The 26838-nt window shown below is 39.6% G+C and overlaps 1 protein-coding gene across 5 annotated transcripts in view; it reads right to left on the bottom strand.

Moving 5' to 3' along the window:
• SCUBE1 (signal peptide, CUB domain and EGF like domain containing 1) overlaps window positions 1-26838 on the bottom strand; it is a 218770-nt gene that overhangs the window by 46238 nt on the left and 145694 nt on the right. For all 5 annotated transcript variants that reach the window (XM_075112945.1, XM_075112937.1, XM_075112954.1 and 2 more), the window contains one exon: window positions 12053-12175. In XM_075112945.1, coding sequence (XP_074969046.1) covers window positions 12053-12175 — 123 coding nt within the window. The remainder of the gene's footprint in view (window positions 1-12052; window positions 12176-26838) is intronic.

Raw genomic sequence — 26838 nt, 5'->3', positions numbered from 1 at the left:
CTGGGGGGAGTTGACTGGGGGGCGCAGCAGCTGCTTGGGAAGTGGCTGGGCATTTGGCAACGGGCGGTGAGCAATTGCATTATGCAATATACATATTCTTTTATCATTATTATTATTTCTCCTTCCTCTTCTGTCCTATTAAACTGTCTTTATCTCAACCCATGAGTTTTACCTTTTTTCCGATTCTCTCCCCATCCCACTGGAGTGGGAGAGTGAGTGAGTGGCTGTGCGGTGTTTAGCTGCCTGCTGGGTTAAACCACAACGCAGATAACCTTAGACAACCTGGTGTTGCACCAGATGTGTGAGCTTCTGGAGCTGGAGAGAGGCCACAGGTATGTGCTGCAGCTGAGGATGGATCACCTCCTGTGAGCCTGCACTCCAAGATGCCTATACATCTGGCCACATGGCACCCCCTGTACAACCCCTCTGTACAGACTCCCCCATGGCACCCTCAGATTCAGTATTTATGTACTCCAAGAGAAGAAACTGAGGGATTCACAATGCCCTCAGGTAGGGAAAGGGGGCAGAGAAGGCAGAACCCTCAGCTCTGGGAGTCTCCCCAGAGGGTTTGCAGAGAGATGCACCAATCAGCAGAGACAGCTTTGTAGATACTTTCAGATAGAGAAGTTAAAAAAATAATGGAATTGTTTTTGCAGGTAAGAAAGTTTGCTGGGTCTCTTATGGACCATGAAAAAAACTTAGTAAAAACTAGACGCAATGGTATAAAATTAGTAAGTCTGCCCAAGGTCACAGATATGAAGGGAGCCAAGGGAGGTGTTCTATAAAGGCATTTGGAAAGGAAGATTTCAAGTCATTACTGGTTTTTGCTATCAAGCTTGTCACACTTAGCCTTACTATAAGGTCATGCTCTCATATTACTTTTTCTCCTTACTGTTATCCTTGTCAATAACAATTTTTAAAAGGACTTCTAGAGGATTTTTAAAAGATTTAAAAATGCACTATGGGGATCTGAACCTGAGTAAAGCACCATGATCTTCTAAATACAACCAAAGATAATAGTATAAAAAATGCATAAGTACATTTAACAGTATTGTTCATTTTTAGAACCTATTACTTTTAAAACCAATAGAAAATTAGTTGAGTTAAGCACTTTGTCAGATCAAAGTTTTTTCCCAAGGCCTACAAAATCTACCCACTATTGGATCAGGAAGGGCTGGAACTGCTTGGTGAAAGGCCATGTGCCAAAGGAAGTCTAAGTACATTTGCAACTTTTCAGTGATGGCAAATCAGAGAAACGTCAACACGGCTGTGATAAACGAGCCTGACTTAAAACAGTACCTCCAAATGCTTAGCCCGAAGAATGAAAGTGCAACTACTGTTGGCGGTATTTGTGATAAGTCAAATCTGTTATGTATGCTAGCACCAACAAAGTTGTAGCACTGTGGGCATCAGGATGTATAGCTCTCGGATGTCAGCTTTTCTCAGTGCCCTGCATGAGTACTTCAGTGATCAGTCTGTGCAACCACATCTTCATTGCTACGTGAAAGGAGCACACGTGTGCTAACAAATTCATTGCTCTGCAGATGTGGGGAACACCATCCCCAATGCGTCTCTGACATTCCCTTTATTTGCTTCCCACATTATGTACAGATTGTGTTGGACACAAGGTTTTGAAACAGAATTATTCATGGTGTGAAAATAAAGATCCTCTTGAGCCAACTTGCTTGTACGGGTATTTCTATATGTGACAATTAGACACAATCGCTTAGTGGCAACACAAGGGCCTCCAAGCTTTGACGGCTGAATCTGCTGGGGTACAAGATGGAAGAAAGAGATATAGAGACAAGAAAGGCAAAAGGCTAAGTTTCTGTGTGATGAAGATCTTGAAATTGGAGACTGTAGTTGTGTCAATGCTTAGACTGTCTGTAGACTTCCCAGACATTACCCTTGCTCTTGGGTCTATGCTTACCAGTCCTAGCTCTTTCTCACCCCTCCCAACCATCTCCATTACATGAGGCCTTTGTTGTGATCAGGCTCCCCTATTAATCTGAGGAACCCAGTAGGAGGCAATTGGCTTTGGCTCCTATTACGTTTATCCTCTTACCATTGTTTTGCCAGGACAATCTAAAACGCAATTAAAGTCAATACTTTCCCAACATTTTTCAAGAAAACAAAGTACTTTCATTAAAACATTGCAAAGATTTTATAAGCAAACATGTATCCTTTTCCAAAAGCAATCATTTCCAAGGCAAAGGCAAGTTGAGTTATATACTGCTATTATGGCAATAAACTGCACTACTACTTCAAGTGCTTGGGGTAGGAGAAGCCATATATCAAGAGTAGAAGTGCATTAAAAGAAACTTCAGGCAGGTTTATTTGTTTCCTACAAACATAAACATGTTTAGTAGTCTGCACTCTGCTCAAGCCACTATTTACACAGCAGCTCTGTAAGAGCAGCTTAACAGCCTGATGAGACAACATAAAAAAGGCTTTACCCTCCCTGTATCAGCAAGGAATATTCCCTCTGTCCTGCAATACATTTGGTTTTCAGACTTATTTCTGCAGAGAGGAAACTGTTCTCTCTGTTAAGGGTGTTTGTCTCCATCACCCTTTAGTAGGAGCTGCTAGTGAGACTTCTTGAAGGAACAAGGGACTAGTCTGGGTGAAAACGTGCCTAGTGTTATTTGATGGTGCTGAAAGAGCAAATACAACAACACAGTTTCAGTTTTCAGCTGAAAACTCAAATGCAGCACTTCACCTCCCTGACTGCATTCCCAGCTTACTTCAAGCTCTTGCTGAAGTCAGTGACCACTGAATATACACAAGAATTGCTGTTCTCTGGCTCTGCTTTAAAGGCTTGTTTAAAATCTCTGCTCAGAAAGGCTGGACTCCGTGGAGTCAAGAAATGGCAGGCATCCCTCCAAAGCCCTAATAGAAATATAGAAATATGCATCAAAAAAACTCCACCCAGCAAAACCCCAGAAGACGCTCCTCTATTCCACCGCCTCCTAGGATTTGAGCTTAGGTTTTTGTTTTCATTTCACCTGTCCTAACTAAGGCCTCATCTCTGAGTTATCAAAACAAGTAGTAGCAGTTCATAAAATGGCTACTGGAAGAAAATCACACCCCTTTGCTGCAATAGGTTAGTCTTTTATTCTCACTAGAACAAAATAAACAAAACAGGGCAATTTTAAAAGGCCCAGAAGGGTAGATGCAAGCACAGAAAAATGAAACTCTTCTCAACATTTGGGATACGGTTGTTATTTTATTGCAATTCTGTATAGCACTTAGTGTAAAGGATATCTGACCTTAATCGAGGTGATTAAATGATTGAATGCAGTAATATGGCATTATCTCAATGTGCACCACTGCAATAGTAGAGAATATATATATATATATAGTCTTTCTCCGGTTCTCTTTAAGAACAATTCCTATTGAATTACAGCTTTCAGCACTATTTATCAACAGATTATTGTTTGTGGAAGAATGCTACCTTCCTGCTCAAACTATTCCAAGGCTGACTCATATCCTGGTAATTCATTAATACATAACATGATTCTAGTCCAGTAAAATCATTTCTGCACTATACACATAATAAATCCTACAGCATCAACTGAAAAATATATCTCAAATTCTCTTTCTAAACACTAATGGAACGTTTTGCTTGGCTTCCCACACACATCATCAAGGGGAGGGGGGCCAGACAGAGCTGTAAAAAGCAATCTGATAGCAGTATACTTTATAGAGTTTAACACAGGAACATAAGAGCCACCATACTGAATGAGACCTGAGGTCAAACTAATCTAGTATCTTACTTCCAACAGTAGCCTGTGGCAGAAGCTTCATGGGAAAATAGAGGTAGAATAATCTGCCCTCCCCACATTAGGTCTTATCCCATTAGAAATTGATTTAAAGCCTAGATTGTGAGGTTTAATACTCCTTTCAAGGAGCAGCAACCAAAGAAAATTCACCTTTAACTTATGATAACACTGTGCTGCAGAGAGAGGAACTGGAGGTGGGGGGGATGTGTTTGTTTTCATGTTTCAGCAGACTTAATTGCTACAACCAACATGGGAGATACTATCACTTGGCAAACAAACTTGTACTGGCTAGAGCTGTTTTTACTTCGTGCCTGGGGCATTTATTGTTTCTGGGTATGATCTTGCAAGCCTTTTTTTTCTCACAGAGGCAGACTACCACTATTCACAATCTCACTGACACTAAGAGTAAGCACCATGTGTAACAGAAAGTGTTCGAGAAGTATTTCTTTTATTGACAGTGTAACATGTTGCTTCCCAGTGGAGTATTTTTTTAATCTGATGCTAGAAGCAATATGGTGCTTGTCACAAGCAAGATATTTTTGTAAGGCTCAGTGACACAGAATGCCTTAGAGAAAATCTGCATAGGGAATGAACATCATCAGTGACAGGGAAATAATCTTGAATTTTCTTTCTCTGAGTGAATCTGATTTCCAGAAGCAGCTCCCAGTATCCTCTCCAGTGCACTACTGATTCTCACTGGTTCCTGATCTACACTGGCAGCTGAACCAGCACTGTTGTCTATATACCAAGCGTCCACACTGGGCCACACTCAGCTGGACTGGCTGAAAATCAGCCTATATCAAGTCAATGTATTTTATATCTTACAGCACGCCTATCTGATGTGGACAAGTGTCTGTGTGCATCAAGGCAAAACCACTCTCCTTCATGTGTATCACACAAATGAGTTGATAAGTGAATGGCTTGAGTCCTCTCATACCTCTCTCTGTCATTAATGACCCCTGCACTGGCACTGACTCACCCCGTTCAAGTGGTGTAAGAGAATACGGTTCCTTCAGTGTGATAGCACAGTGTAACTCTGCTGAGTACAGTAGCCTTCTCCCTGGTATAAGTGAGAGCAAAATGAAGCCCTGGATATTTTCTCTGACTGCTAAAGACCTCAGACTTACAGGAAATGCACATGCAAACTCAGGCAGAAGTCAGCGAGGGGACTTGTAAGCCTGCTTGGTCCTTACCCCAGAGAGGAAACGCTCTCTCGGGTCCCCACTGCTACCTCCCTCACAAGGACACCAGCAGCAGCACCCTCATAGCTTGGTAACGCTCTCCACCTGTTACAGTTCAGTCCTGACCAGGAGGGTAAAACCTCAGTGAGAGGATGTGTGGGCTCAGGTAAAAATGTAATTAAATATTAAGAAAAAGCCCCACACCAAGCAGTAAAATTTCTGCTGGTGTTCTCTTTTTACTGTCTCACCTGGCTGTGAAGCTGTATGTTACTGCCACTCCAGAAAGAAGGGGAAGGCTAAATAATGTTCTTTTATTGAACATTTGCTTCTTTTATTTATTTAATGAAGGAGAAAAGGAAAGAAAGGAGGTGGACCAACAACAAAACTTTCCAATATTTTTCACTGGAAAGTTGGCCAAACCATAATGCTGATGCATTGAATCTGAGGGGTCTGGGCCTCACCCATTGTCTTTTAAACTAACTTGCATGAAACATTAGTTCTAGCACTGATAGGGATTAGCTGACAGGTTTAATCAGCTCTTTACTGCTGTATGGTGCAGCTGTACCCATTAAATATTTCTCACTGCCTCTGGGACTGTACTAGGGTATACTCATCTATAACTCAGAGCAAGAAGAGTTGGGGGAGTAGCAGTAAGGTAAAAAGATAGCTTGGCTTGGCTGGGAGAATCATGACGTAAAATTCCCCTGTCCTGCTATTCCAAGGAATTTCCTCAGGATTTAAAAACTGGGACACAGGACACTGGGACACAGTCCTCTGTTTTCACAGTGCAATGAGAGATAGAGAGGGACAGATGCTCCAGCCCTGACCTCTACCCATGCATTTAGCTAAGTAATCTGTGTGACTGTGTCCTATATAAGTCAATACAAGGGGTGTATCCTCAGCCTGAGACCTTCAACAGGTTATGTGACTGGCACAAGGCCAGTTGCTTTACTGGGTTACAGGATCAAATGTGGGTGGCATGTCACTGCTATGTAACCCAAGGGTGCAAACCTCTTTGGCCCCTTTTTTATTTTTCAATTTGGTCACTCTATATCAAAGATGTCTGGTGGATTCAGTGCTGCCTGTGTGGATGCACTGATTCATTTGGGAGTAAACTGGTCCTGTACAGCCATATTTATCATCAATGGTTCCATACAGAAGAGTATAGTGAGATCTTTGTAGTTAATCTTTGTGGGCTTCTTTAGGCCAAAAATAATTCCCACAAACACTTTCTATCTGTCCTTCCCTGTATGATTAATCCCTCATTTCATACCCATTTTCAAAATGGAGATACCGTGCTGGGAGATTCAGATCTTGGCCTTGGAAAGCTAATAGTGCATATTTTGTACAAGTAAGTAAAAACGTGGATGTTATGAGAGGGGATTACATACCCAGTTAATATGATGATGTTCCAAGACCAGGCCTGTAGGGTCCCTGGATCATAAGACAGTTACTATATTTTCCAAGGTCCTATTTTTCTTTTTTCTCATTCTGGAATGAAAGAAGGCTTCTCCTAACAATTATGCATTGGGAGCTCTGTGTAAAGCATCCCTCTACCAACAGATCGATCACAGGGTCAGCTAGGTCTAATCACATCAAGCTCTCTGGAATGAAGACCTATTTGGCAGTAACGAAATGTCAGTCTCTCATTTAACAGTAATATTTTAGGATTGCATGGATTATGGTTCTGTGGTGCAGTGTGTTAACACAGAAGGTCCGAGGCTGGGTTCCAACCTTATTTCAGATCATAAGTAAAAACCAGTTGTGGATGACGAGAGTTGGGAGGTATATCCTGTAACACATCAGAAAGCTATCACAAAACTTGCTATACTTATCAAGTCTGTTCAGAGACAACCTGAGAAACAAAAAAACAGAGCTGGACAAGATTTGAGGTGTTTTGCAGGTGAGCATTACCATATGCTGGCAGAGTTACTAAGAAAATTGCCTCAATATCTGCTCACAGTATCCTTGGCTCTACCCATTACTTCCAGTTGCTCCACTCCATAAGCATCAAGTTTTTGAGGAACACTTGTCTGGAAGAGAAGCTGAAAACAGAGGAAGCGGGGTTACAGTGGGGCATAGAAGAAACACAGTTGTTTTAAAAGAGAGAAAGAAAAGTCCAAATATAGAAATAGGATAGTGGAAATGCTCATGTCTTTTTCTTTTAATGAGAGGAAAAAACAACCTCAAATCAGTTATGCTTGGAAACTCCTAGCAAAATGTGCCCACAGAAAATCACTAGAGGGAAAATTCAATGTATCATGAAGCTAGGGGGCAAATTCTGATTGGGATTTCCTGTTGTATAAACCTGAATCACTGAATTTCCTTTGGACAGACACCAGCATGACCAACAGCAGACTATGAGGCCCTGTGTTCCAGTGCCTAGTTACAAAAGAGTCAATCGCATTCATTCAAAACCTGGTAGGTAGGTAGTAAAGAATAACCAATAGTCAAACAGGCAATACATCCATGCAAATAGAAGATGCTGCCACCTACTGTGTCTGAACACATAGCCTTAAATAAGCCCTGAAAATGCCAGACAGCCCATGCAGGTATTCCACATGCCCCAGAGGTATGCCTGGGGGACAATTATCTCTTTTACAGTGGCTCTATCAATTCAAATGGTTGGTGAAAAGGCTACTTGGGCAGACTTCATTATGGCTGAACTTCATGTCTGTGAGATCCAGCAATCGTCAAGCCCCACTTAAGCGGTCTTTGGAGGCTGTAAGTGGACCAGAATTATGCAAATTCCTTGAACTGCCCCGTAAAAGTTTAAATTCCTCAGCTTAGGAGGATTTGGCTCTATTTTGGACAGAGGTGGAATGGGGCAGAAGGAGACAGTGTAGATTTAGCAGGCCGAAGTATTACTTGTTGATCACTGGATGTTCCCACTAGAGGTAATCTTTTTCTGAATGTAACTCATCTTTCCAACTCTACGACTCCCTGGAGAGAGTTACGACAAATGTGTGTGCTGTCTTTCCTTGTCTTGCTTTGCAAAAGGCAATTTCTACAGCAGGAAGAGAAAATTATTTATGATAGAATTTCACACATTTTTCTGGGTGCTTAATGAAGCTTGAACTTGAGTGGAGCAGAGAGAGTGCTTATTGTTGAATTTTTTTCAAGATCACTGCACAACAAACAGAAACTGAATAAGCAATTAAGTTAACTGGCTTTAAAACTCATATTGGCTGAGGATTAAGGTAATTATGTCTGCGCTTACACACATTCATTGCAGCTTTAAACAGTCTTGCTTGCTGTTTTGTTGCTGATGTGGTTCTAAAACTAATCTGAGTTGTTGTCCTGCCGTTAATTACTACAAAGGTTAAAAACACAAACTCTCCTTGCTATAAATATAGCTATGTTATTCATATTATATGCTCAAAGGAGATGCAGGCCTCTTTTGCTAGGTTTATCCAAACAGATCCAACCGTTTCTTCCTGTATCAAAGAATTTACAATACCTTAGACTTAAGGGATCTGTTTAAAATGATACACAATAGATGGGTTTGGTATTGTCATACAGTGATTTCACCGTCAAAGGAATAAAAAAAATCTATTTTTAAGTTTACGTGAAAACAGAGACTCTGGGAAAGCAGTATCAGTCTCCACAATATCACTGGCAGGGTAATGTGGATTCTTTACCTTCTGGGTTACAAATAAGTTTCCTTTTAAATGGCTGGAATGCAGGGGAGGGGAAAGGAAGGGAAACCCCCACATTCTCCTTGTCTAACAAGGAGCCACAGCGTGAGAACCACTCCCTAGCAGAAGTAATCTGTGATTGACAATGGTTTTCTTTGCAGCCAGCGTTAAAAATGGTTTAGCTCTAAACAGACAAATGCAGAACATTTTAATGCCCTTTACAAACGCAAGGGCTGCTTACACAAGCACTCTATGTGCAGGGTGGCTAGCTAGTGGCACCAAGCGAGCAGCAAGCTTCAGAGTTCCTTCAAACTGATGAATTTTCAGATCAGGGTATGAGCACAAACACAGGAGAAAAAAAATTTCTTGTAACGGGCAGATTCACAGAGGGCAGATTCACAAAAATTGGAGGTTTATTCTCCAGGCTGTCCAGGCATTCGTATGTGTGATCTTAGGCAAACTGCTATATTTGGCTTCACCCTTCCTGCCTGAAAAACTGAGAAATACTTTCCCCTTCACAGAGAGAATGAATGTGTGTAAGGCACTTGGTACGATAGGGTGGGAGCTCTGCAAACAACCAGAACAAAGCCTGAGACTTTGATACAATTTCCCTGCAATCTGAACGTCGCCTCTGAGGTCTACAGTGAAAGAATATCAAGGAAATGTGGTGAGGTGGGACAACCTCAGAATTTCACAGGGAATATGAAGGAACCTTATTATTGAAATATGTAAAATTGCCTTGTGCTGAAGTTAATGATCATATGAAGAAAGTTATGCAGCAACTACTTACTTGTATTTTTCAACAGTTTGAAAAATGTTGCTAACATGAACTATATCTCCATGGCTTTGTACTTCACTGATTCTTTCCTGTGAATCAGATACAGTCACAGACTTATCCAGGGATTCTGCAGGTCATAAAAGGGCAAGCTTACCAGCTGTTTCCATGGGCATTTTGCCTAAGGTTAGCAGAATCTGTTCCTTGATATTAGTGATGAACTCACTTGGAGATGAACTTCCTATACACTAGGGAGGCCATCTGAACTAAATAGGACTCAGCCCCAAATGATGTAGACTTCTGAGGTCCTAAATGAGTATTTGGTAAACACGTTGTTTCATAACTGAAAGAAATCTTTATTTTAAAAATGAAAACCAGAGGAGAAAAGCAACATTAACAGCAAGATCGTAAGCCACAGAAACTCTATTATGAATCAAAACAACAGATGTAACATGAACAACAGCATCTTTTATAAATACAAATTAGACTTTTCTATTTCACACATTGGAAAGTCTAATATGCCCAAAATAAATTTCCCTGAATCTCTCAGTAATGTTCTATCGTCAGTGTTGACTGGCTGTTACCAAAAAAACCTGTGGATGATTTATATTGCAGCACAGTCACCAACCCCAAACCACATTTGTCCACAGACCTGACATTAATAACTATAACCACTTCCACTAGCTACATTCTCTTTGCAGAGGAAGAAGCAAAGTACAGGTGATTCATACATCAGTGATTTCTTGATCTGTATTCACTTTCCCTCCCTTTTACTTTATTAGCAGGCCTACTGACTGCATGAGTCACCGATTAGCACCTCAAGCACCAGACAGGAACTAAATTATCACAGTGCTCCCTCCAGAAAGCAGGCATCATACCATGTTTGCTATAATCAGTCTCTGAGGCCCAAATACCTCAGACTTCAAACAGGAAATAACTTTGTCCTTGCTGTTTTACAGTATGAAGAACCAGCATTTCTGGGATTGGAAGAACTTCTCCAGGCCAAAAAGTCTCTGGTCTTGCACCAGTCTATCTGTTACAGCAACAGATAAGCTACAGTTGACGAATCAGTCAAAGTACCATGTAGAGACAATCACAGTGCCTGCCCTTGCTCCCTGGCAATGGAAAAAGTAGGATGGCCAGACCATGTTTATGTTTCCACATACGATCACACACGGGAGAAGAGATCAGCTACTGCTTCATTCCTTGCATGCTGTGTACTGTTACCGGCGACTCAGTCATTCAGTAGCCCAGGCACACGAAGAAACAAAACTCAGCTAAACAACATTTACAGAGCTGCTTCTAGTTTCTCATTATCACGATAAAGATCTGATTATTTATAGGTAGCTTTCAAAGCCTATTACTAAGACTTTGCATAATGAACAAACAAATTTTGCACCAGCTCTTGCCTAACAAGAATGCAGGGCTTGACTGTTCTTTTGAGATTTTCACTGGTGTAATTACAATGACTTCAGTGGTGAAACCTCCGACTGATACCATGAGAGCATGTCACAACACATGAAACTGATGAACCAGAAACTATCTCTAAATAAATCATGAAGGGAACATTTCTTCTTAATGTTTTGTCCCTAATTTTAGAAGGTACCTCAAAACCTAACAACTTACCCTTGTCTGACATGATCCTAGAATGTTATTTCTGCCTAGTCATGTGGCACTAACTGCGCCACTCTCAGCTCTTCCAATCCTGTCCCAGCTTGAAACCAACCTTGCACTGACTCCTCTGTGTCTAATCACAGAGTCAGGGTGGAGTAGGCTTCTCAGGTGATGGAATTACCAATGAGATGCAATGGAAAATTTTTTGAATAACATATGTATCTTCAGACCTTGGTTTCTCTTTTGCTGATGAACAAAGCAGCTCTAATACTAATGCTGTTTTGGACTTCATAGCTTCTATGTGTTCAAAATCCATGCCAATAATTACGTATTAATAAAAAGACAATTTCTGCACAAAATTTTCATTGAATATACCCTCATTCCCCTTCTCTCTCTACTGATGCATGCTCATCTTTTTAGCCTTTTCCAGGAGGCTTTTAAAGAGTAAAGCTACAGAGTTCAAATGCTTAAAGTATCATTTCTCCAAAGGTACATGGTTAGTACTTAAGTTGGAAATGGTTATGCACTTAATTGGTCACAGAATATATAACATCATATGACTTAGATAATAAATCATGACAGCCACAGCAAACAATATAAAACACACTTAATTTGAATTTTTACAAAACACCTCTGATATCCCTCCATAAATAGATTCTGTCAGGCAAAGGTGAGCTCACAAATTAGACTCTTTTTTCAGTTTAAATGTTGCAAATTCTCTGTTCCAATAAGTTACTCTAAATGACTCTGGTGTAAATAAGATAACCCATTAAGATCATAGCATATTAGGGGATTTGAACATAAGGCTCTTTGCCTGAGCCTATTCCACTATAGAGCATGAATTTTCCCACTTCAACAGGACAACTAAAAACATTGAAACAAGGCATTTCCAAAAATCTTCTAACCACACATCAGAAAACGGGAATCTGGTAGGTCTTTTCTAACTTTACTTCCTATGACAGTATGATTAAAACCTGTAGTACAAATGACTTAATTACAAAAAAAAAAAAAAAGGAAAATAACATCCTTGTTATACAAAGAGTAAAATAAATGAAGTATTACCTTGGCAGGTCCGTTCATCTGTGAGCAGTTTATAGCCTTTCTGGCAGCTGCACTCAAAGCTGCCAACCGTATTTCGGCAGAAATGGTCACAGCCACCATTGTTCACCAAGCACTCATCAATGTCTGCAAAGAATGAAAGGGCAAAAATTTAGTTCACGACAGCAATTCAGTACTTCAGGGCAGGAGTGTAGCAATTTACTCAAACCCCCAAGGCAGCTGCTGTCCCTGTTAGGTATCAAGCTGGTCAGGTGTATCCCTTCCCAAACCTTTCTCGCAAGGCTTACAAAAAAGCTATGGGCTGAGTTGTTCTGGAGACAGAGGTATTTCTTTCAGAACAGGAACCACCAGATGACCCAAGCTGAGGCACTCTGATGTTAAAGAACATTCAGGGAAGCTTCTTTGTAGATGTGGTGGTCTGCCTGACAGAAGACTTAAGCCTGTGTGAGATGTGAATCCCTTACCTTACATAAGAATTATCAAGACCCAAGAACATATGAAAAATTGAAACAACAACAAACACAAAGTAAAATATCTGCATTCCCAAAAAACACTTCCAATATTGCTACATAAACACATGTAGGGATACATCTGTTCAGACATTATGCGCTAACTTGTCCATTGTGTACAGTGTCACTTGATCATCCATTTTCATGTGTCTAACTTTTTTGATTTGGTATAATAGAAGAGCAACTGTGAATGCATGTAAAATGTTGCTTCTTCAGTTGTTCTGAAGGCAGAGCACCTAGTACATAAGTACATAAGCACATATGTATGAAGGACAAGATCAATGGCTCTTACTTTAAATAATGATTACGAAGTGCATTGATGAACATGATAAGACCTTGTTCAGAATTTCAGACTGGTGATTCTACTTCCTCCACCTTATAACTTCTCCCAAAGGTATTGAAGAACTGGAATGACCAGTCCCTTTTCCATACCATAAAAACTTGTGCAATAAGTATATAATAGGTCACAGAACCTCATTTGAAATACAGAGCATCTTTCCATCTTCCCCCACTCATAAAACTATGGATCCATGTTTATTTGAAAAAGAAAAAAAAGTACTTTTTTTTTTTCAGGATAAGAGTAGTGCCAAAGAATAGCCCTTTTTAGGGATGCATACAGTGAAGAAATAAGATGTCATAGAGCTTTGGCTGCCCACTTCTGGAAGGGAAAACGAGATCTTTCAGGAAACCAAATGGAAAGTGATGTTTCCTATTGAAAAGCCTCTTGCTATAACAGCTTTGAAACTCTGAGGTAACAGCTGGCCATTTAAAAAGCAAATATTGCAAAATGCAAATCTAGGTGCCAAAGAGCTAATATGTGGAGATGGGAATTTATCAAAGACAGCACGATGTTGGTGAATGAAGGGCACATTTAAAAATTATTTGATTTTAGGATGTCTTTTAGTGGATGTCATTCATTCATTTTCAAAAAGGTATGATTACCGACATGGGAGAGTAGTATGGCTCTTACCACATTTCTGCGTGTAAAATATAAACATCAGCAAGAGGAGTGAAGACGTAAATCTAGAAATTCTAATAGCTGAAAGGCAAATTCAGCCCTTTTTTCTAAATGGCACTTTACTGTACTGGCATTGACAGAAATATGCTCCGGAGGATGTACTACTCAAATAAGCAGGAACAACATATATTGTTATAAAGGTTTATTGTTATAAAGTTGTATTTGTGGCAAGGAGAAAGCAAATGTGGTTTGAGACCCTCTGAACTAATACTACTGCTTATTACTTTTGTGTCTGGTTCTGCAGGAGTGGCTTTTGCATTCAGTCCTATTAAAAGCATGAGGGTAAAAAGGTAGGTAGCAGCTGTGGTGGTATTACACCCCCAGTGCTTTGCACAAAGCCAGCTCAAATCTTGATGTCGCAGGTAACAAAGTCCTCAAAGTGATCTGAAACGGAGTTGTGTTTGTTGTCAGTGGTCCCCCAGTTTTGGTGATTAGGCTAGCCAAGAACAGATAACCTTAGGCTCCCAACCTGATAAATCTGGTAGAGAACACACTGAAGGTTGCTCTGCATAATACCATGAGACTGGAGACAGCAACCCATTTGGTTTCAGCTGCAGTCACCAGCACAGGTCAAGATCAGCAGTGAAAACACAAGATTTTGCCCAATTCCCGCAGGCTGGCATTTCTATTTCTGATTCCCCCCACCTCCAGTATGTGCAACTGGGACTATGTTGCAGGTCTTATGATGGTTTACTACAACAGTCCCCTCCTTTTGCGCAGCACAGGTGTACCTAACTATAGTTTAGCTTGCCCTGACAAAACTGTTAGACAAATGCAATTATGAATTAATATTACTAATATTTTATGCATCATAAGCACACAGAGTAGTCATCCATCATGAAGAAGATCTCGTTTACCCATGATAAGAACAACATGACCTTTGGGCTACTCTGCTGCCTGAGACTGCTTGAAGCAGAAATTACTTGCAGCCTGTCAAACACCATTCTGAAGTAAGGATTGATGTTTTAAACGATGGCCTCTGGATTTCACATGTTAAATTCCAAATTCCAGTCTCACTAACTTTCTTTTCAGGGTCTCTGAAAACCATAAAGGATGAAAATGAAACCCTCCTGGCCTCAGAGGGTAGATGTGAAGCTGTTAATCATTGTAATTCCACTGACAATGCAGCATATCAGTTTTACACCAGCAATTCTTTGGAACAATCCTGAACCAGGATCTGGGTAAAACCTGGGAGAGTCCACAGGAAAGGAAAGTATTTATTCATTTCTTCTAGCTGGAAAACATGATGTGGCCTTTTGAAACTAGGACCATCAAAACAGAACAGAGGTCAAAATTGCTAGCTGCAAAAGCATTCTAAATAGCACAAACAGTGCCAATGTCTCTGCTTTCACTGTATTTCTTTCCACGGCCATAGCGAGACCGACAAGGCATGTAAAAATTATTTCACTCTATGGAGAGCAGTGCATTGCTGCATTTCACTTGAAAGAGAGCAGTGTCCAATCGTATCATGTCTAACTGGTTCATAGAAAATGCACCAAGTCTATATCCCCACTATTTTTCTTTCCATAGCTATAAATAATTCATGTTATGAGCCATGTGAAAATAAATGATTCCGCTGTGTGAGAAGGTGAGGCCCCATTTATCTTTAAACTGACTGGTACCCAACTTTGTCAAGTGCCTGTAGAGAGTATGCATGTCTGCCTGTCAACGTAGGGAAAGAAAACACAGTGGGAACCCATCATGGTATCTTTACCAGCTTTGAAATTACTTAGTCAAATCTCCCCATACTATTATTGGGACTGTCTGTAGAGGAGTCATAAACCTGGTGTCTTCAAACAGAGTTCTCAAGTGGGTCCTTTTCAACTGATGACACAGGTTGCAGAAGAACGGCTCAAACTTTCCACAGTGCTCTGCTTCCCTGTATCTCCAGGAATGCAAAAGTATATAAAGAACTCTATTCCTCCACGGTGGTTGTATGTAAAATGCCCTGATGATCACTGTTCAGACAATGTGCTGGTCATTTCAGACTAGGGGGTCTGATGGGCAGTGAAATCCCATAGGATTTCTCTTAATGCAGTAAGTCAATATTGTTAAATTATACCTTGCTCATACAAGCTGCTGATCTGCTGCAAATACCAACTGATGTGCCCAGGACAAATGGAATACATGCAGAAATGGAAAATACAGACCAGTGAAAAAACACAGAAGCATTAAAATTTACTAGTCAAAAATGTCAGGTGAAGATATGATGTAACAGGCAACTAAGCATTCAAACCACCCATTAGCCCTGAAAATGGTTCATTCCCCTTCCCCACAATTAAAAACAAACAAAAGCAAACATATGAATTGCACAAAAGGAGCGAAAACCTTCTTAAAAGTTGTAATTTTTGGGGAAAAAACCCAATCATAAATATTAGTCTGGAGATGGAACTCAGCAACACCATCACAAAAGCTGTGGGCCTGTCTGGACCCAAAATGAAACCCTGGGTCATCTTGCTGTCCACAAATAGTGGAGAAATTCCACTCCAGCTTCTGTGACTTGCTGTCATCTCTACATGCATTGTTAAATGTAAGTCCAGGCTTGCAGAAAATCACATAAACAAAGGCCTGGCATCAAGACAGATACTGTGGGGAGGTCAAGCACAATTACTCTCTGGATCAGCTTATGAGACTCTAGAGCCTTGTTGCATTTGCTAATAAGTCACAGTTTTGGTACTCAGATGCAAGTCCCCTTTTAAAATGCCCTTTCTTTGTAGTTATGTTGCAAAGCTCTCCATATTCTTTTGGACACTCAAAAGCTAATTTCAGAAGAATGGAGGGGGTAATAATTTTAGAAGAATGAAGGAGGAATAAATAAAATAAAATATTTCTGAAACGAATGATATCCTAAGTTTTCTGATGAGGTCAAAATATGAGGGAGGCAGTGGAATCAGCTTTAAATGAAACTTTTCAGCTTTAGATAAAGTAACAGAAACTCAGATGTTTGTGATAAGTTGCATAGCCACAATTTGACTAGATGAAATAAGCAGTCTGTTATTTTTCTTTTCATGTCCTTATGAAGATTAATGGGAATGACTGCTCCTGTTGCACTTGTACCTTTTTAAGCTCTGCTTAGCGTAATTCATATGCGGAAGGACCTGGTTCTGATCAGGGTGTGTGTGTGCACGTGTGTGCTCGTGTGTGCAGATAACCTCACAAAGATTTGCCTTGCTGCATACAAGTCAGAGAACAAATTAAAAAGTAGGGATTTTAGGCAATGTAGAATTTAACATTTCACATAAGCTGCTTAAAGGCAACTGAAAGGGTAATCAATGTGCAATCTTCACTTAGCTGTTGAACAGTGATGGATATGGGGATTTCCAAAGCCCCATCACAGGCGGAAGTGAGGCTTCTCCTTTCAATGGCTGGGCAAATATTTGAACTGGTTGTGTCTGTCTAATCCTTTGCAGTTTTAAAATCCTACCTAGCTCCAGGAGAATAATATACTCCCAGATCAACCTAAAATGATTACAGAAACTTCGTACTCTTCTTGTTTTTATTAATGACAGCATGTTAGGATTAATAATGCTATTACCAGCACACAGCGGTCATCAATATAGACATATTTTCTGCAAAGTAGGCTAGTCTGCTAGTACTTCTTATTCCCTGCTTTCATAATTTTCTTGTGCTTTTCTTTCCTTCTCTTTTCTTGTGCTTCTACAAATCACCACTGTCCCCTAAACCCTGTGTAACTAGTGTTGCTTTGTTGACACAAGTATTAATTCCGATGCGTGCAGACCACAAAGTACTTCATAAAGCAGCCACAAAACTTTTTAACCCCATGTCACAGGTGGGGAAATAGAGGCACAGACAGACAAACTCACCCACACTTGAATCCAAGCCCAGTGCACAACCCAACAGACTCCCTTGCTTAGACAGTGTGTCAGTCAGCACAGGCTTGCACAAAACACATGTTGTTCTACACGTTGCTCTACATTACAAATACTCCCAACGCCACCAATGCTCAGATTGCAATTATTTTAATATTTGCCTCTCACTTTGCAATAAAATTTGAAATAGACTGAGTAACTCAGGATTAACATAAGTATAACCCATCAGGCTACACTTGTAATGCTCTAAATAACATTTTCTGCAGTGTCTTAAATAATGCATGCCAGGGATATTTCATTAAGGGATAAAGATAATTTCATATCCTCAGACTCACTGGATTCAGTGCCACTGTGAGAAGATCTAAATCAAAGTAGAACTTAGGTTCTGCTGTTCCTTCCAGAAAATATTGAGCTAGCTGTTGTCTGGTAGTTTACAGGGAGTTAGAAGTCCTAGTTCTGGTTTTACAAGGGGTTTATCTAGCAGTTTGGGCAAGTTGTAACACTCCTCTGCTTTACTTCATCTCTATAATGGGGCATGGGCAATTATCACGTGGTATTTTCAGGACCAATACTTTAAAATGGATTATTATAACTGAGCAAATCTGTATGAATCAAAGTCATTTACTGTCAAGATTCTTTTAGTTAAATTACAGTTGTTTTTGATTTGTCATCTGGGCTTCTGAATGGTTTGATACAGCAGCACGTTCCATGCTGTAGTGTTTTGCCCTGGAAGATTTGTGAATGTGTGCAGAACTCTATGGCCATCTTTACTTTATGAAGTACACGAGCTGTTCCACCACTGTACCTGTGGCTGCATAGTTCATTGCCTCTAATATGCTTTGCATGTTTCAGGGAGGAATAATTCTATTTATGCAGAGTCTTCTACTTGAGCATTTCAAAGGCCAGCATCTTATCAGCTTTATTACATTAAACCTACACAACACTTCTGCAGGAGAGATAAGTTTAATTAATTCTTCTTTAACAAATGTGAAACTGAGGCAGGTAGGGTAGTGTGTGACTTCCCTGCATCAGATAGCTACAAAATAAAATAAGGCATATATTACAGCACCTCTAATTTACGTTTTGCACTTCAGCGACATCCTCATTTTCCCTCCCACAGTGCTAATTAACTGTAATGTATGATAATCATTACTGAACTGAAGTTCCACTAAGTAGCAAATGAAGGTTCTCTGTTTAATTAGCTTTATGGCTAGGTTGTGGGGCAAGGCATTTCCTAATTAACAGAATTAAAACTTGACTGGGCAGACAGGAATGAGTGTAATTAAAATTTAATCTCCCTCATCCTGAAAACAGGCTACTCACAAAATAGAGAGCTTTGTGTAAATGCTCTTAGAGCATGGAAAAGTTGAGGCAGGTTTCAACACATTTCCCTCATGTCACTTTCTCCATTTTCACCTGTTATCTTTGCAATTTCATGAAGAAACCTGTCTTCCAACCCAGATGGTAATCTGTCACGTATGGATTTAGGTGTCAGCTATTCTCCTCCAGGACATATCCACTTTGACATTATCCACCAACCAATCAATAAAAGAGTCTGCCAGGCTGCCAAGAGATCAATCACCTTGTAAAACAAACATTATGTCCTATTATTTTCTTATTACAGTTAATTAGATTTATAAAGTACAAAAAGCTTCGAAAGTGAAAAACTTAGAAATGCTGTCAGAATAGTTTAGGCCCTGATTTCTCATTTGTGAAAGGAAAGGGATTTACTAAATCTAATGTGAAAAGAAAGGATTTTCATTTAAAATTTTTGCTGAACAACTGAATTCTTTTTCAAACTTAAAAACATGTTAGTGCAATGCTACAAACTCAAACAGTGCAAACTACCTTAGGCTGTGACACCAGAATGTGAAGTGTACTGGAGACATAAAGAAAGAGACTGATAGAGTCTTTTACTGTCTAGCTAAAAGCCAAAAAGTAGGCCCCCCACCCCTCAAAACATCCCATAGGAATCCCAGAAAATAAAGCTAGTTTTCCTCCTCCTGTAACATTTTATCAGTCAAAATGCTTTTTATAAGATACTGGAGAGGCAGAAATAAGTGTGCAGTTAAGACTCCTACCTGTATTTGAGGGCAACAAAAAACATCTGTTTTACAAAGTGTGTGGAAACTACAGTACATCAGACTCTGGTAAACTCAGATGGTAACAGTGACTGTGTGAGTACACGCAGACCTCGAGGTTGTGGTTAAAACGGTGGTACTGAATTGTGCAGATACATTGGGCTGACTGCTTATCTACCTTAATTATTCACACAGCCACTATGACTGTAATAATTCTATGTTTCATGTTTTTGCACTTTATGCAGGAGGAGCTGAGACAGAAGTTGCTGAAGATTACATGCAATGGCAACAGTAAAGGAGTTCGTTTGGTGCCTCTTAATGTATAAATCAGACAAAACTGGGGAGCTGACGTCCCTGGCCAACTTCTTTGTACTATGTCTCATAAAAAAACAGGTCTTGCTCTTCCAGTATTCAATTTTTCCATGCAATCTCAGTGAAGAGCATAGGGGCAAGTGAGCAAGCTTGCTTGGACCAAGAAACAAGAACCCCTAGACTTAGCATATTAACTCAATTTACCTTTCTTCATAGTTGTTTTCATTCCACCTCTGGAATTGCTATCTGCTCGGGAAAGTTGTGTGATTATTTCCAAGAACCTTGGTTTGCTTCTAAAAATTGTGTTTCATTTAATGAAATAAAATTTTAAAATAAAACTGCTATTAAGGATGGCTGAAGGTATTGATGCTTTCTCTAAAACCCCATTGAAACTATGCTAGGTTTCCTATGATAAAGCTACTCCTGCTGAAAAGGACAGCTGAATGCAATTAGCCCATGATAATTCAAAGGCCTCGTAGCTGATAATGACTCAAAGAAAATTGGCTGGTGACGAAAAATTAACCCTCCAAAGCTTTTTGAAGACATTACTTCAACGAACCAGGGATCAGTTTTGTACCAGGGAAGACAAATACTTCACTGAGAACAGGATCTACCTATATAAAAAATGAGCTGTATTTTATAATGAAAAAAGCAATAATAAAAGAATGAAAAAAAAAACCTGTAAGTTTTGAATGTTGGTAGCTATGATTATGTGAGTAGTCAACTCCCAAATTACAGAAAGCACAGTACACTTTTACATAATAAACTGTGGTTGCTGAACCTCCGGAAGCTTTATATTGTTGAATAAATGCAAGGTCTTTTCAACAACTGAAATGCATAATATGACCCTCCCAAGCATTAATTTAAAGGATTTGGCACTTTCAAAGGGGAGGTTCACAAAGACAAATAACAACTGCAAGTTTCCAGGGAACAGGGATATTGCCTAGTCATGAAAAAACCGTAACTTAGTACACATGAATTTATTTTGTGGGAATAGATGGAACCCTTGGGAGGGAACGAAACTGCATGAGTTACATGGCAGCTGACCCAAGTCTGCAATTTTTTAATGGAAGACAATCTGTTATATTATATTTGTCTGTCTTGAACAAGTCTATAGCAGACAAATGACTTGTATGTCTTTAACCTTAAAAAAGAAAGGCAATCCCCCCCAAAACAGGGAAGGGGCAGTGAAAGTTTCACACGCATTTTGGAGTAGCTAAATTTGCAGCAACAGTTAGAAAGCAAATGTTATCCACAGCTTTATTTCTTGGATTCTGCTCTCCACTCTTTTTTTTTTTTTTTGTCTTCCGTTCCATTTTCTTATTTCTGACAAATTTCACCTGTGTTGCTAAAATTTGCATTTCCTCTCATTTTTTAAATCTCATGGGTTTATAATTTCATTTTTCCTTATTGTGGCCTGGAAATTCAATTCTCTCTTAGAAAGTCTGGATCAAATTATGTCTATATATCAAAAATTCATTGTTCTGATGCCCAGTCAACATACACACCCATCAGTCAGTGTCCAGTTGCTCACTTTTCTGATCCCCTCCCTAGGCTTCTGACCACTTGCAGCCACCCCCACTGAGTTTTCTATCTTTTCTCTCACAAATCCCACACATTTTCTGCTGGTCACCAGCATCCTTCTGTCTCTGCAACAACTCCTCTACCACCTATGGTTTTACCACCAACGCTGCTGAGCCTTGTCCTGTCTCGGAGCCTCCCTCTGCCCCTCAGTCAGATGCTCTGTTATCTTATCACATGCCAGATTTGCCTCTGCACCAACAACAGTCAATTCCCTCTTTTCTTTAAAAAAGTGGTGAAATAATTAGAATCCTAATTCTGAGTCTTATCAAGCCTTGGAACAGTTGTTTCCGGGGCAGCAGTGCTGGGCCATATGACTATGTTCCCCTCACTGGACGTGATGCAGAGCTTTCTACTGGGTTGTTCCAGCTGCCTGCCAGATGCTGTTACCGTTTTCCTCACACTGGATTGATCTTATTTGTTCTTTGACTTGAGACTGGATAACATTGGTGTAATCACAGAAAAAGACTGTGGCCTCAGCAATAAGGCTATCAAAGACAGGACTTAATGTTTGCTTCTTTAATCCACATTTAGGCAGCTACCTGGGAGCTTGGGATCTGGTCTGATTTCCCAGTCTCATCCATATCTTCTAAAACAAACAGCTCTCTTGATTATCTGAACTTGACTGTTGCTCTTTCATCAGTTACTCAGTCTTCCCTCTCTCAATCCTGATCTTTATGAGGTTTTTTTTTTAGACACAGATGGTCTTGCATCTTGCTCAAGTCCTACCAAAACAAAAATAACCTCAAAAGTGTCTCTGTTATTTAATATTCTCTTTCAGCTCTAGTCTTCTATTTGTCACTCCTATCAAATAAATTCAGAAAATGTCCTTTGCATTTTCTTCTTTCACCAACTACAAGTCTACCTGTTATCTCTGCAGCACAGTCCATGCATATGCCAAAGAATTTCCTGTAGAAGCATTTACTGGGTTGCAGTATAACACAACCTTCTCAGTGTTTTCCAAAAAGAGGTTGCAAAGTGTGTCTTCTCAGAAACTCTTGCCAGTACTCAAGCGCTGAACAGGACCACTGTTTTCATGACAAAAGTCCTCATTTTCCTCTCATTTAATGTTTTTTTTTTTTTTACTTTTTTCTTTGGTTAGGCAGCTGCACCTATTGTTTCATAGTCCTAAATCATCCACTGTCTGCCTCTGGTCACCTCTTTGGCACTAATGACTCTATTTTCTTAATCATATGAGTTTTGTCAGAAGAAGAGGAGTATTAGGAAGGGGAAAAGAACGGGAGATCTTTGCTGCTTAGTCAGTATCTACCCAGAAAAATCTGTTGGTTTCCATAAATCACTTGAGCAGTTTGAGATTCACACAAATCTGTCTTTACCAAGAAGCTATCTGCTTGCTTCCTGGAAGTGGCATGTGATCTCATGATGCTTTAACTATGCAGAAGCACTGGAAAATGGTCAGAACTTGTTTCTTGGAAGGCATTTTAAAGAAAATTCAGATTTTTAATTGAACATTTAATTGCACATTTAATCTGTGCATCACATATACAGAAAATTACTATTTTTGTTCCTCCTAAAAGCACTCATCTAGTTACTGGAAGACCCATATTTTCATTACTATCATTCTTCACATCAGTCTCATGTTCATTAATTTATTTAGGTGCTGACTTCTCATGCAAGGCAAAGATGATCCTCTGTCCACTCTCCATTCTGTGTCATACAATTTATGCATGCAAACATATAAGAGGTTTTTGCATTGAATTTTTAAACTTGTTTTTAGGATAAAAGATGAACCTCAGCCACAAGATTTGTAGTTGTGTTCAGCGTGGAGAGGGCAAAGTTATTTTTTGTTTTGATTCATGGCCGTAGTAGCTTGTGATCATATCTGATCTCTTCTATTTTCTGATAGCTCTTTGCTTACATATACAGAGCAGCAAACTCAAATGGTGTTTATATTTGAAAATGCACTTATTTCTAGTTACAAACACTGGTAAGTTGCTATAGCTTGAAAGGAGAATCATGTAATGGGTCTGATGAAAGTAGAGTTGCTGTGTAATGAATTATGAAAACTAGCTCTTGATCTGACTATTGGGAAGTTTACTCCTGGTTTAAGTTGATGAGAAGCAGGGAGAAGGAACGGCTCAAAATAAACCACTTCAGTAAACACTTAAATGTTGTTAAAAGACAACACATACTTTAATAACTAACTTCTAAAATTCTACCGCCTGACTCCAGACAGCTTGTGAACTGGGGTTGACAAACAGGCTACTGACTGCTGTTGATAAAAATCAAGGAAGTCTGATTCCTCTGAGTAGGACATTTTTCTGAGGGAGTGACACAGATGGCAGAAGGAAACCAGAGAGGAACTGGAATTTTGTGCTGCATGGACTTTCACATGTGAGTGGAGAACACAGGCCTCCTCGCACCATTGTATTAACATCTACTTTTTTCTTGTATTTTGTTTCTATTGTTGACATCAAGAAGAGACACTTTATTCCCCACTGTTCAGACAGGGAAGTGGAACGGGTAACCCAGTTCAGATATATTTTCAAGGCAAGTAAAGTAGATACCCTAGGCTGGGATTAGACTATTTGCATGTGCTTATGAGCATGTTATTGCGATAGGCTATGAGTTCAGAGGGCGGCAGCTGTTCCATGTTATTTCCCAATGCTGTGCATCGGGAAATTGCACCTTTAAGCTTGTGCAAATAGGAGGTAGCTTAGCCATATGATGTAAAACCTCTAATCCCATCAGGAACTACCAAGGCTGACGTGCTTATTTTTCCTTGGGGTCACCTATTCTTCTGAGCATATTTTAAAAAAATGGGACACTGTGGGATTCCTAAGAGAAGTAAAAGGCACAAGGTCCAAAATCAAAGTTGATGACCATTGAGAGCTGAGGCATAGAAGAGAGGACAGACATTCTAGTTTGGTATCCATGTCAGGGGCAATATGGGCCTTGGGGATCAAAGGAAGAGTCACAGAAGGTGCAGTCTATACAAAGGCCTGAGGATAATAACCTCTATTTTAAAAAGGAAACAGTAATTTCCAATGCCTTTTTTTCTAAGGTTCTTGACTTGAAATCCCACAAAGATTCTATTTTCTGAAATGTCTGAGAAATTTTCCCCTAAAAAGCCTGAACTGTATCAGTGTAACATCTAAAACCCTGTATCACTCGCCACTCCAAGGAATCATGGTTAAAATGTCTATCTCCTTGGGTCAGCTTCTTCACAGAGGGTCTACGCACTCCATCTGTTTCCATTTGTAAAGTTTTGCATTTTTTTCCAGTGGAGATACCAAAATAGTAAATAAAAGCCTACTGAGAGTAGTCCTGTCTTTCATTTAGTTACTTTTGACAGACTCTAAGCAAAATGGATACCTAGATAGCTTTATTTATGCACAGCAAGCAAAGAGATGGTACTTACTAGCTTAAATGAAAAGCTGCTCTCACTAGTCATCACTGTACCTTTGACTGAGAGTAAGGCTAAGGGACCATTTTCCATATGCTACTTTCCAAACCAAACTAGGAATATAAGGCACCGTATCAGCAGGATGGCAACAAAATTTAATGTGCTGTTCACCAAATTACTCTAGCATCAAGCAGCAATGGTATAAAACAGTATTAAAAGTAAGAGTACAACTGCTCTATTAACTACACAAATTACCTTAAAGATATGCCACAGAAGTAAATGGCCATTTCAGGTGCTGCAGTTATCAAGGGAGATGTAATCAGAAGAAAAGGGAATAAGACAAGCAGGTCTCTGCCCTTTCTGGCTTTGCCAGACATCCTCTTCAAAAAACCCACTGCTGCTTGTAATCTTGTGACTGACATTTATGCTGACATTTGCTGGTACTGCAGCACTCCAACTGCAGTGGAGATGACGACTGCCAGCAACTTACTTCATTTGAGTTTATTCTTTCACACCATTTGCATGTATGTTTTTCGCCTGTTTTTGAGAGTGCACTAGAAAATGCTAATGGATCGCTATGGTTAATGGCTCATAATGCTTATGTTCCTCAAAAACTGTGTGTGTCTATTGTGGAGGAAACTAAAATGACCTCTTCACATGTCTTAAAAAAATCTTCATGTTGCTAGACAAAGGTGAGCTGGAAAAAGCTCTTTTTAGTATGTCCCAGGGCCTGCTCTGGGTGCTGATATGATACCTATTGACACTAACGCCATATAAGGTAGAGCAGGCACCAGTATTCCTTTTACCGTGTGGAGTACCACAGATATCACACCAAAGGACATCGCTAATGGGAGATACACAGAAAGTAGACCTGCAGATCTCAAGTAGGAGTAGTCAGGCAGCTATGAACAGATAAGCATCCAGATATAAGCATTCTCTAGAAGTTGAGGAGATCCTTTAAACACCTTTTAGCTTAAAATGCTGATTATTGTGAATGAATTCAACAGGGAACATAATCCCAGCTTTATAGCACAGCATCTTAGTAATTCTAATGCAATACGTTCCTCGAAGTTATGCAGAAGCTAAATATCCAAGATCTGTGGGTGTGCACCTTCAAATGGAAGTTATACACTTCAGCAGGGAACTTAGGTTACCTCTCAGCATGCTATTTTAGTGACGTCTTCTCTAGTGCTTCTTATGTGTATATGAAAAGGTCATGTATACTTTTGGTAAAATGATGGTCTCACTTAAACAGAAACCTAAGAATTTTCTGTGGCAACCTAACTGAAGAAAACTTGGGTGACTGCTTTCAAGGAGGTCTCTTCATAGCTAAGGAAGAAAACTAGAACAGTGCCCCAACCAAAAAAATAAAAAAGGTTCATTCACATGAATTAAGTTGTGCCTGTCTTGCATTTGCCTCTTAGGAAAGACAAATCTTAGTTCAGAATACCTGCTCCGAACCTACAGACTTGATTCTAAAGTCACTGAGACACTTATATGATGCGAAAAACATAGTTGTATGTGCCACTGAAGTTCTATCTGCCTTGGTGTAAACTTGACTGATGCATCTATTTTACAGAGGTTATCTTGCACAGGGATATATTTTACTGACAAACTTTTACCGACATGTAAAAAAAAGTCGAGTCAGGGATATTAACTAAACAAAACCTAAGTTCATCATAGGTAATTACTCGTTTCAAAAACTTCCCCATTTAGGCAATCAGTGAAAAAAAAATACTGCTCTGAAACTTATCCAATCAATCGCAGTCAAACAAAGGTAATATCATAACTCAAGCAAGCTAATAGTTGATGTAGCAGATTAAGAACTGCATCTTACTAACAGTAAACAATAAAAATAACCTGCAACTTCTTCTGGTGTTCCTTTCCAAAAAAAGAGGAAATGTTTTCAGCTTCATATGAATTGATCGGGACTGACAAGTTGCAATTTTAAAAGCTTTAGTCAATTTAATCCAATTTAGAGAAAAACCTAAAACAAATTTTAAGTAATTTTGACTAATGGAATGATGAGGAAATCATAACTGTTCACAGATATTCTGTAGCCAGGAAATGAAGCCAAATTGGCCAGCTAAA

Source organism: Phalacrocorax aristotelis, chromosome 1, assembly GCF_949628215.1.
Source record: "Phalacrocorax aristotelis chromosome 1, bGulAri2.1, whole genome shotgun sequence".
NCBI lineage: Eukaryota > Metazoa > Chordata > Aves > Suliformes > Phalacrocoracidae > Phalacrocorax > Phalacrocorax aristotelis.
This window is presented reverse-complemented; position numbering and strand designations above follow the sequence as displayed.